Raw genomic sequence first — 13,889 nt, forward strand, 5'->3', positions numbered from 1 at the left:
AGCAGTCTGACAGATTGGAGACGCCCACCTGGCAAGGAACTGAGTGTGGCCTTTGGACAATGGCCAGCAAGGAACTGAGGCCCTTAGTCCAGCAACCCAGCAACAACCACATAAGCACTCTTTTTTTTTTTTTTTTGAGATGGAGTCTTGCTCTGTCACCCAGGCTGAAGTGCAGTGGCATGATCTCAGCTCACTGCAACCTCTGCCACCCAGGTTCAAGCAATTCTCCTGCCTCAGGTTCCTGAGTAGCTGGGATTACAGGCGTGTGCCACCACGCCCTGCTAATTTTTGTATTTTTAGTAGAGACGGGATTTCGGCATCTTGGCCAGGCTGGTCTTGAATCCTGACCTCATGATCCACCTGTCTTAGCCTCCCAAAGTGCTGGGATTACAGGCGTGAGCCACCACGCCCAGCCTCACATAAGCACATTTTAAGGCAGATTCTTCCCCAGTCAAACCTTCAAATGAGACCAAAGCAGAAATTTTGGTTGCAGCCTTGTGAAAGATCCTGGAAGCGAAGGATCCAGCTAAGCCATACCCAAAATGCTAGTCACAGAAACAGTGAGATAATAATTGTGTGTTTTTTTAAGCCTCTAACATTTTAGGGTAATTTGTTATATAGCAGTAGATGACTAATGCAGCTCCCCAGGTGATTCTATTATGCAGCTAGGGTTGAAAACTGCTAATGTACATTATAAGGTCTTTAAGGAAGCTGTGCTTTAGGTTTACATAGCAAGCATTCAGTCTGTAAACCTCTTATGATACTTCCCCTTAAAAATAACAACTAAATTATTTCAGACATATGAAAAGATATAATGAATGAGCCTACTTGCTCATCACCATGCCTAAAAAATGAAATATTACATATACACTGAAGTCCTCTAATTAATTTTCCTCAATTTTATTACCTACATAACCCTCACTATCCTGAACTTTCCATTTCAACTTACATTTTAAAGTTTAGTGACTTAAATACAGTCATTTCTTATTTTCTAAAATCACAGTGTATCTAAAGGTGTATCCCCTTTTGCATTGCAGTATACTTTTTTTGTCTCATTTACAGCAAAGTTTGTCTTTTTTAGTTATTTTGTTCAAGAAAAAACTTTTGGCTTTGCTGATTCTCTCTGAAATGTCTTTTTTTTTAAATTCAGTCTTTTGGGGGCACAATTTGCATCAAGTAAAATTTACTCCTTTTAGGTATACAATTCAATGACTTTTGACAAATGTATGATCAGGTAACCACCACACAACTGGAATATAGAACATTTCCATCGCCCCCTAAATTTCTCTAGTACCCACATTGCAAGCAATCTCCTCTCCCAGCTCCCAGCCCTTGACAACCAATGATTGATTTCTGATTTCTGTTCCCAAAGTTTTGCCCTTTTCAGAATATCATATAAATAGAAATATGTAGTATGCAGTTTTTTTGTGTCTAACCTCTTTCAGTTGGTACAATGTCTTTGAAATTCATGCATGTAGTTTATCAATCATTTGTCCCTTTATTGCTGAAATGGAATTGAAAATTACAATGGGATTGTAATATTCCACCATATGAGTATATCATAGTTTGTTATCCATTCACCAGCTCATGGACATTTCAGTTGTTTCTATTTGGAAACTATTATGAATAACTCTACTATAAAACATTCACTTTCAGGTCTTTTTCTTATATATCTTTATTTTTATATTACTAATTTCTATCTTATATGTTTCATTTCTTTCCTTCTAATTTCTTGGGGTTTGTATTCATTATTTATTGCTGGGTAACAAGTTACTCCCTATTTTTTCACTGAATACAACAACCATTTATTATTATTTCTGTGGGTCAGGAATCCAGAAGTGGTTCTGGCTTGGGGTCTCTGAAGAAGATCCGCTTCCAAGCTCACTCACATGGCTACTGGCAGATCTCAGAAGATACAATTTCAAGCTTACTCACGTGGCTTCTGGCAGGCCTCAGAAAATCTGCTTCCAACCTTACTTATGTGGCTGTTCCCAAGGTTCAGGTACTCAGTGGCTATCGGCCAGAGACATCAGTTTCTTTCTACATGAGTTTTTCCATAGGCAAGCTCATAAGGTGGCAGCTTTCTTCTCCCAGAAGGAGAGAATCCAAGGAGGAAATAGAGCAAAAAGAAGCTTCCCACATAGAAGCCACCATTTTTTATAACCTAATCTCAGAAATGACATTCCATCACTTCTGCCATATTTTATCCCTTAGTAGTGAGTCACTAAATCAAGCCCACACTCAGTGGGAGGGTATTATGGTACACAATAATAAATACCAGAGGCAGGGATCATGTGAGCCACCTCACAGGCTGCCTACCACATTGAACCCTCTGGTCCTCAGTGATTCACATCCCTTCCACATGCAGAATACACTCGCCCCTCCTCAAGGCCTCTAAAAATCTCATTCTGGCATAGCATCAGCTCAGATTCCAAACTCTCACTCTAAATCAGTAGTTCAGGTGCAGGTGAAGCTCCATGGGAGTAGCTCTTTAAATACAACTCCTTGAGTGCAGTTCTCTTTACCGTGAGACTAAAAAGATGTTATCTGCACCAACACAACAAACATAAAATGGTGGGACAGGCATAAGATAAATGCTATAGACATGCCTGTGTTCACACAGGAGAAAAATGGGAGGCACAAAGGAGTTATTGGCCCATAGCAAGTCTACAACTGTAGTAGGCTGTTCTTGTGTTGCTATGAAGAAATACCTGAGGCTGGGTAATTTATAAAGAAAAGAGGTTTAATTGGCTCATGGTTCTCCAGGCTGTACAGAAAGCAAAGTGCCAGCATCTGCTTCTGTTAAGGGCCTCAGGAAACTTACATCATGATGGAAGGTGAAGGGGAACCAGCACATCACTTGGCGAGAGCAGGAGCAAGAGAGTGATTGGGAGAGGTCCTAGACTTTTAAACAACCATATCTCGCGTGAACTAACCGAGTGAGAACTCACTTATCACCAAGGGGATGGTGCTAAGCCATTTACGAAGAATCTGCCCTTGTGATCCAATATGTCCCACCAGGCCCCACCTCCAACACTGGGAATCACATTTCAACATGAGATTTGGAAGGGACAAACATTCAAATGACATCAATAACACAACACCCATTTATAAATTTTCCTCTCAATACCATTTTAGTTGCATTCCATATACTTGGATATACATTGCCATTATTTATTTTTAGGTATTTTCTAATTTCCTTGTAATCCACAAGTTATTTATGAATAATTTTCAAGACTTTAATATATAGAAAGATTGGTGGCATTTTTTACTGGTTTTTAGTATAATTTTATAGTGATCATAGCGTATATTTTGTATGAAACTGATACTTTTTCATCACTTGGGACTTGCTTTATTTACTCAGAATATGGTTAATTTTCCTAAATTTTTATATTATTTGCATGGTTCAAAATATTACTTGTATTCTACAAATTATCTATAATCTTACTAATTTTAGGGTAGCATGATCAATTGCTGAGTGAGATCAATTAAATCTCCTGCCATTGTCTTCTTCTCATTGTAATTATTATTTTTGTTTTATATATGTTAATGCCATGTTATTGGGCACATACAAATTTAAGATTGTTATGTGGTGAATTATATTGATTTATTTTCAAATGTTAAACCAGATTGCATTCTTGGAATAAACCCAACTAGGTTATTATGTATTATCTTTTTTATATATCATCTGATTTTGATTTGTGAATATTTTATCTAGAATTTTTGCATCTATTTTTGAGATACTGGACTGTAAATATCCTTCTTATAATGTTCTTATGTTTGGGGATCACTATTAGACCTCATAAAGTGATTTGGGAATGTTTCTTTTTTTATTATTCTCTTGAAGAATTTGTGTAAATTTTCCTGTGGTAGGTTTAGGTGAATTTTTAAAAATTTACTTCAATTGACAAATATAAATTGCATATATTTATGTTGTACAAAATGCTGTCTTGGAATGTGTATATATTGTGGAATGGTTAAATCAAGCTAATTAACATATGCATCACCTCATATACCTATACTTATCATTTATTTTTGGTGAGAACACTTAAAATCTATTCTCATAGCAATTTTCCAGTATATAATACATTGTTATTAACTATAGTCACCATGTCATACAATAGATCTCTTGAATTTATACTTCCTAACTAGCTGAAATTTTGTATCCTTTGACCAACATTTCCCAATCTCCCCAGTTCCCTAAGTGAAGTTTTTGTTGTCATTGTTGATTTGTTGCTTTTTGTATATGTGGTAGGCAGAATTCTAAGAATGACCCTAAATGACCCTCAATCTCATATAATCCCCTCCCCTTTGAATGTGGACAGAACCTAGGAATGAGCTATCACTCCAAGGTTATTTGAGTGAGCCTAATTTAATCACATGAGCTCTTTAAAAGCCAAGAGTTTTCTCTGGCTGGTTGCAGAAGAAGTCACAGATATTCAAAACATGGGAAGGATTGAACACACCACTGCTGGCTTAAAGATGGAGGGAACCATGTAATGGGGAATGTGGGAGCCCTTGAGAGGCTGAGTGTGGCCGCCATCTGCCACCCAGCAAGGAAACAGGGACCTCAGTCCTACAAGCACAAGGAAATGAATTCTGCCAACAATAAGTGAGCTTGGAAGAGGACTCCAGACCCCAGATGAGACCCTTAGCCCCTGCTGACTCTTTGATTTCAGTCTGGTGAGACCCTGAGCAGAGAATCCAGCCACACCATGCTAGACTGCCAACCTACAGAACTGTGAGCTAATAAATGGTGCTGCTTTAGGCCATCTTTGTGGTAATTTGTTACACAGCAATAGAAATCCAAAGCAGTAGATATCCAGCTTTGGATCTGTAGCACTTACTAAATCTTAAACTGTCTTTTGTCACATTGGGAAAATTCTCTGCCATAATCCCTTTAAATACTGTTTCTATGCCATTCCATCTTCTCTCTCCTTCTGGGACTACATATATGTGTGTGCCTTTGCATGTGTATTTGTGTGTGTGTGTGTGTGTGTGTCTTGTCTCAGTGAGCCTTGTCTCTGTATTTCCATGTATGCCTTATGCTCTTTTCAGTATTTTCCATCTTTTTCTCTGTATATTTAAGTCTGGATTTTTTTAACCCTGTATTAAAATTTAGCCATTCTCTTTTCTGATCTATATGTTCTTAAATCTGTCCATTGAGCTTTTAATTTCAATGATCACATGTTTCAGTTCTATAACTTCCATTTGATTGTTTTTATAGTTTCCAGTTCTCTACCAAAATGATTCATCTTGTCCCTTAATTCCTTAAGCATATTAATCAAACTTATTTTATCAATGAATCTCAAAAGTGTAATGTTGTATGAAAAAAAACAATTCATAGGAGAATACTTATGCATGATTCCATTTAACAGGCAAAACTAAAGCAAAACTAAACAGGCAAAACAAAACAATAAATGAGTAAAATATAAGGAAAAACAAGGGAATTGTTATCATAAAATGTACTATATCTTGGTTGCATCTTAGGATGCAAGAGGGATATAATTCAGGAGGGGCTTATCCAGGGTACTATAAAGGCCTGGAGATTTTCTGTTTCTTAAGCTAGCTAGTGGATATATAGTAGTTAATTTCCTTTTTATTATGATCAACTGTACATATATGTTATACATATACTATTTTATGTATAACATGTTCCCCAATAAGAAAATAAATTTAAAACAAAGAAACAAAAAGAAATAAAAGGAAATTACCTAAAAATGAAGAGCCTATAAATTAAGCAACAAAGTAATTTTACATTAAATGGTGAAAAATACTAAAGCCTGTGTTACAAAAATCAAAAGAAACATGATATATCCCTATCCCTACTACTTTTCAATATTAATTTCTGCCACCTAATGCAATGTCAGGAAAATTAACATCTTATACACTTTGTACCAAAAAAATACAAAGTTATTTTGGTTTGCAGGTGATATGATTGTAAACCCCCCAAAAACTCCAATGATTTTATGAAAAACTACTAGAATCTAATAAACAAGTATATTGAGATGACTGGAGTCATTTTAAAGACAAATGGCAGTGATTTTCTGTATATTTAATGTCCACTTAAAAATAGAATTTAAAATTTTGACACAATGCAATAAATTTATAAAATAACTAGTAATACATTTAATAAATCAGAATATTTCTATGAGGAACCCTATAAAGAATTACTGGACAAAAATAAGACAATAAATGGAAGGGTATATCCTTGGAAGGAAAAATTTAATCTCATTAAAAAGTCAGTCCTTCCTAAATCAATATATAAATCGAATCCATTTCTGATTTTTTTTACAATTAACGATATGAATAAGGGCATATGTATAAGGGTATTAATAACAGAATTATATACACATATAGAACTAGAAATACTTTAATGTCCAACAATAGGGGATTTGTTAAGTAAGTTTCTTGTACATATTTTTATTAGATATTTTTGAAGTCATTTTATTTGGGGAAATACCTTATGATGTAGGAAATTGGTCACAAAATAATATTAGACTAAATAACTAGACTAAAATATATACAGAACTCAGAAATTAACTAAAAGAAAATATATAAATATCTAACAGTCATTATCTTTGGGTTTTGGCACTGATAGGTAATTTTTAAAATGCTCTTCTGGCTGGGCACGGTGGCTCATGCCAATAATCCCAGCACTTTGGGAGGCCAAGGTAGTAGGATCACTTGAGCCCAAGAGTTTGAGACCAGCCTGGGCAACATGGCAAAACCGTGTCTCTACTAAAAATACAAAAAATTAGCTGGGCGTGGGGGTACACACCTGTAGTTCCCGCTACTCAGGAGGCTGAGGTGGGAGGATCACTTGAGCCAGGGAGGCAGAGGTTATTGCAATGAGCCGAGATGGAGCCACTGCACTACAGCCTAGGTGATGAAGTGAGAACCTGTCTCAAAAAAGAAAGAAAAGAAAAGAGAAAAGAGAAGAAAAGAAAAGAAAAGGAAAGGAAAAGAAAAGAAACGCTCTTCTGTACTTTTTCACATTTTTTACAATGAGTGTGTGTTACTCTTAAAATCAGGAAAGCGATCAATGTTATTTAAAGAAGAAAATAGGGCCGGGCTCAGTGGTTCACGCCTGTAATCCCGGCACTTTGGGAGGCCAAGGTGGGTGGATCACCTGAGGTCAGGGGTTCAAGACCAGCCTGGCCAACATGGTGAAATCCTGTCTCTACTAAAAATACAAAACAGCCAGGCATGTTGGCAGGCACCTGTAATCCCAGCTACTCGGGAGACTGAGGCAGGAGAATCACTTGAACCTGGGAGGCGGAGGTTACAGTAAGCTGAGACCGTGCCATTGCACTCCAGCCTGGGTGACAAGAGTGAAACTCCATCTCAAAAAATAAAAAATGAATTAAATTAATAAATACATAAAGAAAGAAGAAAATAGGTGTATTCCGCTCTGAGAAGGAAAGCATTTACCCCAGTATATGAATGTCTCTGTGTGTTTGTATTTCCTCCACTCATACTTGTGTCATTGTGTTTCTGCACAAGGTACTCATGGGCATGCCCTATGGGAGTATTCCCAGAAAGACAGTGCCTCGGGCTGAGGAAGAAAAGGCCATGGATTTTTCTGTCCTTTGGGATTTTGAGGTACTGTTGTCAACATGCCAATGAACTTCCATTTGTGATTATAAAGCCTAAAGATTGCATGAATAAGTATGAAATAGTGCGTTTAATTATTGAAAAACCATTGCTTTAATAGGATCCCAGCACTAAGCTAAATGAGCTTGCAAACCATGTCTCTGCACAGTCCACTTGGGTCTCCTTCATGCACTGCTCTCTCCAGCCACACTCTCACAGATGGGGGCTCCCCATGCAGCCACTGCACCTCTCTGTCTGCCAGGTCTCTGTAAGGTGATCTCACGGTATGCTTTTCTTTCCTCATTCCCACATTAAGACCCCAGATCTAACTCCACTCCAGGCTTCCCCAAAGTTTCACATGACATCTTCAACTGAATGTCCTACTTGCTCTTCAAATGCAACACCTATCCAGCCAAAACCCACATCTCTTTTTCCCAGCTCCTTTATTGGAATCACCATTCATCCAGTCATCCATGTCTGAAGCCTGAAAATCATCCCACGCTTCTCCCTCTTCCTCACCAACCACCCCCCACTGCCATCCAACCAACCACTAAATCTGAGCCTACCTACTAAATATTTCTTAAATCTTTTGTAAACCCAATTGTATTAGTTCATGTTCACACTACTACCTGAGACTGTGTCATTTATAAATAAATGGGTTTAATTGGTTCACAGTTCCGCATGGCTGGGGAGGCCTCAAGAAACTTGCAATCACAGTGAAAGGCAAAGGGGAAGCAAGGCACTTCTTACATGGCAGCAGAAGACAGAGAGCACAGGAGAAATGCCAGAAACTTATCAGAACAACCAGATCTCACCAGAACTCCCTCCCTATCATGAGAACAGCATGGGGGAAACTGTCCCCATGATCCATTCACCTCCCACCAGGTCCCTCCCTCAACACCTGGGGATTACAATTCAAGATGAGATTTGGCTGGGGACACAGAGCCAAACCATATCACCAATTAAGAACCTTGGCTTTTATTCCATTTGGGAATGAGAATCAGTGAATATCTGAGGAGGAAGAAAATCAGTGAATATCTGGACTGAGTAAGAAAAAGCCACGGAGTTTTTCATCCTTCGAGATTTCAAGGTGCTATTGCCAATGTACCAATGAACTTCCACTTGTGATTGTAAGGCCTAAAGATTGCGTGTGTAAGTGTGAAACAGTGGACTTGATTATTGAAAAACCAGTTCTTTAATCAAATAGGATCCCATCATTAGGCAAAATGCGTTTTTCCATCTCTTTTACCTTCACTTTGAATAACGTCCTCACTTTACCGGAACTACTGTCAGAATCATCTACCTCTCCTCCCTGCCTTGGCTTGGCTCCTAAAATTTCCATTCCCTTTGTTGCTGGAGTGATCTTTATAAAATGCAGATCTGACCCTGTCACTCCCCTACCTCAAATTTTCATTGATTCTCATTCCCAGTGGAATAAAAGCCAGTGTTCTTAATTGGGTTTACAAAGGAACTGTTCATGACCTGGCTGCTCCCTACCTCTCCAGTAATACCTCACACTTTAGTGCCCCAATGCCACCAAGCTTTGGGGAAGTCCCTGCACGCATCACACACTGTCATTGCCTCTCTGCCTTTGCTTATGGCCCTCTGCCTGCAGCACTCTTCCCTCCTTTGTGAGCTTCACACCCCCATGCCTCTGGAGGCTTAGTCTGCAGCTCCAAGGGCTTGCTAAGGCTGGGAGGCATGGCTGTAGTGCTGCCCACAGCAAGTCATTGCTGCTGCCATCCTTCACTCTCAAAGTCAGATTGGAGACCCTTCAGAAAGTTATTTGAAACAGGGGTTCCCAACTATACTGTTACTAAGGATTCCTTTTTTTTTTTTTTTTTTTTTTTGAGACAGAGTCTCCCTCTGTTGCCCAAGCTGGAGTGCGCAGGGATGATCTCTGCTCACTGCAACCTCCACCTCACAGGTTCAAGTGATTCTCCTGCCTCAGTCTCCCAAGTAGCTGAGATTACAGGCACCTGCTATAACACCTGGCAAATTTTTATATTTTTAGTAGAGACAAGGTTTCACTGCGTTAGCCAGGTTGGTCTTGAACCCCTGGCCTCAAGTGATCTGCCCACTTCAGCCTCCCAAAGTGCTGGGATTACAGGCGTGAGCCACAGTGCCCAACCCCCTATCCCTAATTTGATCCCAAATGTTAACAACACTCTCTTCTCCCTCCCATGTCTCCATGCACTCTATGTAATGAGGAAATAGAGGGAATGAAGGAGAGAAAGAAGGGGAGATATGGAGGGGCTCTGGAGCCACTGGAGGAGGTGAAGGGAAGAACAAGAACATCTGGAACTCTTCCTTCGGCCCTTAGATTCGGTTAAGACTCTGAGAAAGAAATCCCTGGTAGAATAGACATGTCTGGTAACCACCAGCTCTGAGCTTACCAACCCAGAGCATTTGGCTTTGCTGTCCCCCAGGGCTATGTCAAGTACTCTGCACTCTTCTATGGCTACTACAACAACCAGAGGACCATCGGGTGGCTGAGGTACCGGCTGCCTATGGCTTACTTTATGGTGGGGGTCAGCGTGTTCGGCTACAGCCTGATTATTGTCATTCGATCGTAAGTATGACCGTCTCATCTGCAAGCTTTGACTTCACAGCCACAGCTCACTCTCCTGGCCACTCTACGCCTACCTCCCTTCTGGTGGGGCATTCAGAGAGAAAACAGGAAATTAACACAGAAACCATATGCACATTATAATTTGTGGTATGAAAGACATGAACCAGGCCATGTGGGATGTGCTGGGAAATAGGATTGAAACCCCTTTGGATGAGGCTGAGAACGCCAGCCATGCTGAAATTCTGGGGAGCAGCATTTTAGACAAAAGAAGAGCATGTGCAAAGGCCCTGAGGCCGCAAATAGCCTAGTGTTTTCCCCAAACTGGCAAAAGGCCAGTGTGGCTTGAGAAGGAGCATAGTACCTAGTAAGGTAGGCCTGGAGGTTTGTCAGGCCTGTTTTTGCTTTTGTCCAGAGCTCAGCTTCCTCCAAAAAACTCTTCTGCTCCTCCAAACTCTAGCTTGTGTGTTAGAACCAAGGCTGGCATATAGAAAGATACAACCAAATAAACTTATACTAAATAAATGTATGTGGCAGTGATTAACCATGGCGGCCTCTCTGGCCCCAGCTCTACTTGTCTCTGTGGTCAGAAGTGGCCTTTTAATATGTCTGTAACTCTTAATTCCTATTCTCTGAAAACTTGGCCCAGCCCATGGATTGATTGCCTTCTTCAGAATCAGGGGACCCCATCAGCTGTGGCTGGGGGTCGCAGAGTGGAAGGCACTGTCTCCTACACAAACCTATCCACCTGGGCCCACTCTCGCTTCAGCACAGACATGAGGGGTCACTTCTCCCAGAAGAGTGTGGGTGGCTGTGTCTCCAGGAGAGGAGTGGAGCACTGGGTAGAGTGAAGTCTGGGTACAGCCCCTGAAAGGGCAATGGGGACGCTTGGTTTTCTATCACATGGTCTCAGGCGGAAATGCTGTTGTTCCCAAGACCCTGCCCAGCACTCGACAGTGACCACTGGGTGATCTCTGACTGCACAGCACTATCAGGCAAAAGGAAAAGAACAAGGAGACAGGCTTGCTTTTATTCTTAGCCCTCATGTTGTTACTTTGTCCCTGCTCTCACCCCAGATAAGTATAGAAATATGGAAAGTTTTCGTGACAAACCAAAAAAGCTAACTAAGCCCTGTGGAACAGCAAATCCAGAAAGCCAACATGTTAGGGAAGATGACAAACCCCTCATAGTATCTTATAGCACCCCTGTTTGGAATTCTGTGATTCCCACAGGGTCAAACTCTAGGGAGCATAGGTTGAAGACAGGTAGGATGAAATAGGAAGGTCCAAGGTGCTTTCAGCCAAACTTGATTAAGAGAAGGATATATGACCTGATTGTATTAGGACGGTGCAAAAGTAATTCATGGTTTTGCAATTAAAAGTAGTACCGGGCCGGGCGTGGTGGCTCACACCTGTAATCCCAGCACTTTGGGAGGCCGAGGCAGGCAGATCACCTGAGGTCAGGAGTTCGAGACCAGCCTGGCCAACATGGCAAAACCCCATCTCTACCAAAAATACAAAAAACTAGCCAGACGTCCTGGCAGGTGTTTGTAATCCCAGCTACTCGGGAGGCTTAGACAGGAGAATTGCTTAAACCCGGGAGATGGAGGCTGCAGTGAGCCAAGATCAGGCCACTGCACTCCAGCCTGGACAACAGAGCGAGACTCTGTTACCAAAAAAAAAAAAAAAAAAGTAGCACAACAAAGTAGCACCAGCCACCTCAGTGTGTTTTGCATTTTATATCAGAAAAAAATATATGTGTGTGTGTGTGTGTGTGTGTGTGTGTGTGTGTGTGTGTGTGTGTGTTCTACCCAAGAAAATAGATGACTTAGAAGGGGACGTTCCTGTTTGAGAATAGACTCCTGTATAGAGTTCTCAAACTGCATTTGCAGATGAGTCAAGCCACAGGAAATCGGGTGTAGGGAAGAAAACATGGTCACGTGTCTTGTCTCCTGCAGGCTTTTTATTACCTCATTGATACCATGTGTGCTTTCAGGGGACTCTGAATGTGGGGGGAAAGGTGCCCTGGCTATCCTCAAAGCTGTCTTGGCTCAAGTCCCTGCCTGGCTTGTTTTGTCACTGAATGTCAGCTACCTGTTTATCTGTTACCTGTGTCCGAGACTGGCTAGGCCAAGGTTCCCTGGGGGTGACACAGCAGAAAGAGGGCAGACGTCACAACAGTGCTGTGTGCCCTACAGGATGGCCAGCAATACCCAAGGAAGCACAGGCGAAGGGGAGAGTGACAACTTCACATTCAGCTTCAAGATGTTCACCAGCTGGGACTACCTGATCGGGAATTCAGAGACAGCTGACAACAAATATGCATCCATCACCACCAGCTTCAAGGTAGTCACCCCAGGGCAGTTCCCACTTCCGGAGAACTCTAGGTCCCTCTGGTCATTGAGAGACTTCTCCCAGCTGGGACATAGAAAATAAGGTCCTCAAATAATTTGTGGCAAGAGCCTTCCCAGAAATGTGAGCCCAGTTTTCAAGCCCTTAAGTAAGAACGTTCGTGGCTGGTACCCACTGTCTGTTTCTTTTCTTTTCTTTCTTTTTTTTGAGACAGCATCTCTCTCCCATTGCCCAGGCTGGAGTGCAGTGGTGTGCTCTCAGCACACTACAACCTCTGCCTCCTGGGCTCAAGCGATCCTCCTGCCTCAGCCTCCCGAGTAGCTGGGACTACAGGTGCCTGCCACTATGCCCAGCTAATTTTTTTTTTTTTTTTTGTATTTTTAGTAGAGATGGGGTTTTACCATGTTGGTCAGGCTGGTCTTGAACTCCTGACCTCAAGTGATCTGCCCTCCTGCACCTCCCAAAGTGCTGGGATTACAGACATGAGCCACCACGCCCAGCCTGTCTGTTTCTTAATATGACAGAGTATCCTGGATGCTGAGACCTGGTGCTGCCTGTTTCTACGTGAAACACATTTCTGCTGGAATAAGTGGAAGGACTCATTTGGGGAAAGCATTTCTCAACTTTTTCTGCATACTAGAATCACCTGAGGAGCTTAAAAGATCTCCTGGGATCCACTAACAGAGACTCTGATATAACTGGCCTGGAGTAGGGTCCTGACATTGGTTTTTCAAAAGCTCCCCAAGTGATTAGAATACTCAGAAAGAGCTGAGAACCCTGGTTTGGGGGTGTGGGAATAGAGAAATCAACACTGATGGCTGCACCAAAATCTCAGAAATCACCACGAAGAACTTATTCATGTAACCAGACACCACCTGTTCCCCAGAAAGCTAGTGAAATGAAAAAAAAAAAAAAAAAAGAATTTGAACTTGGTAGTTGGAAAATAACAAAGAGAGAGAAAGGGAGACAGAGTGAAAGCTTGGTGACAGAAGGCTAGCAATATGGTCTGTGCAGATCAGTCCCACAGGGGCTGAGGTGGGCAAACCTTTGCACATGTGTAGGATTCTGACTGAGAGGGTTCCTTCACAGACCTTGCCTCTACCTTATTTATTTATTTATTTATTTATTTATTGAGACAGAGTGTCGCTCTGTCACCCAGGCTGGAGTGTAGTGGCAAAATCTCAGCTCACTGCAACCTCCGGCTCCTGGGTTCAAGTGATTCTCCTGCTTCAGCCTCTTGAGTAGCTGGGATTACAGGTGCACATCACCATGCCCGGCTAATTTTTTTGTATTTTTAGTAGAGACATGGTTTCACCAGGCCAGTCTCAAACTCCTGACCTCAAGTGATCTGCCCGCCTCGGCCTCCCAAAGTG

General features: G+C 41.4%; 1 protein-coding gene across 1 annotated transcript in view; it reads left to right on the plus strand.

The window, feature by feature from the left end:
- Window positions 1-13,889, plus strand: part of TMC2 (transmembrane channel like 2) — an 86,779-nt gene that overhangs the window by 27,520 nt on the left and 45,370 nt on the right. Inside the window, exons 6-8 of the mRNA XM_009436705.4 lie at window positions 7,507-7,605; window positions 10,026-10,168; window positions 12,363-12,510. Coding sequence (XP_009434980.2) covers window positions 7,507-7,605; window positions 10,026-10,168; window positions 12,363-12,510 — 390 coding nt within the window. The remainder of the gene's footprint in view (window positions 1-7,506; window positions 7,606-10,025; window positions 10,169-12,362; window positions 12,511-13,889) is intronic.

This window comes from Pan troglodytes, chromosome 21 (genome assembly GCF_028858775.2).
Source record: "Pan troglodytes isolate AG18354 chromosome 21, NHGRI_mPanTro3-v2.0_pri, whole genome shotgun sequence".
NCBI lineage: Eukaryota > Metazoa > Chordata > Mammalia > Primates > Hominidae > Pan > Pan troglodytes.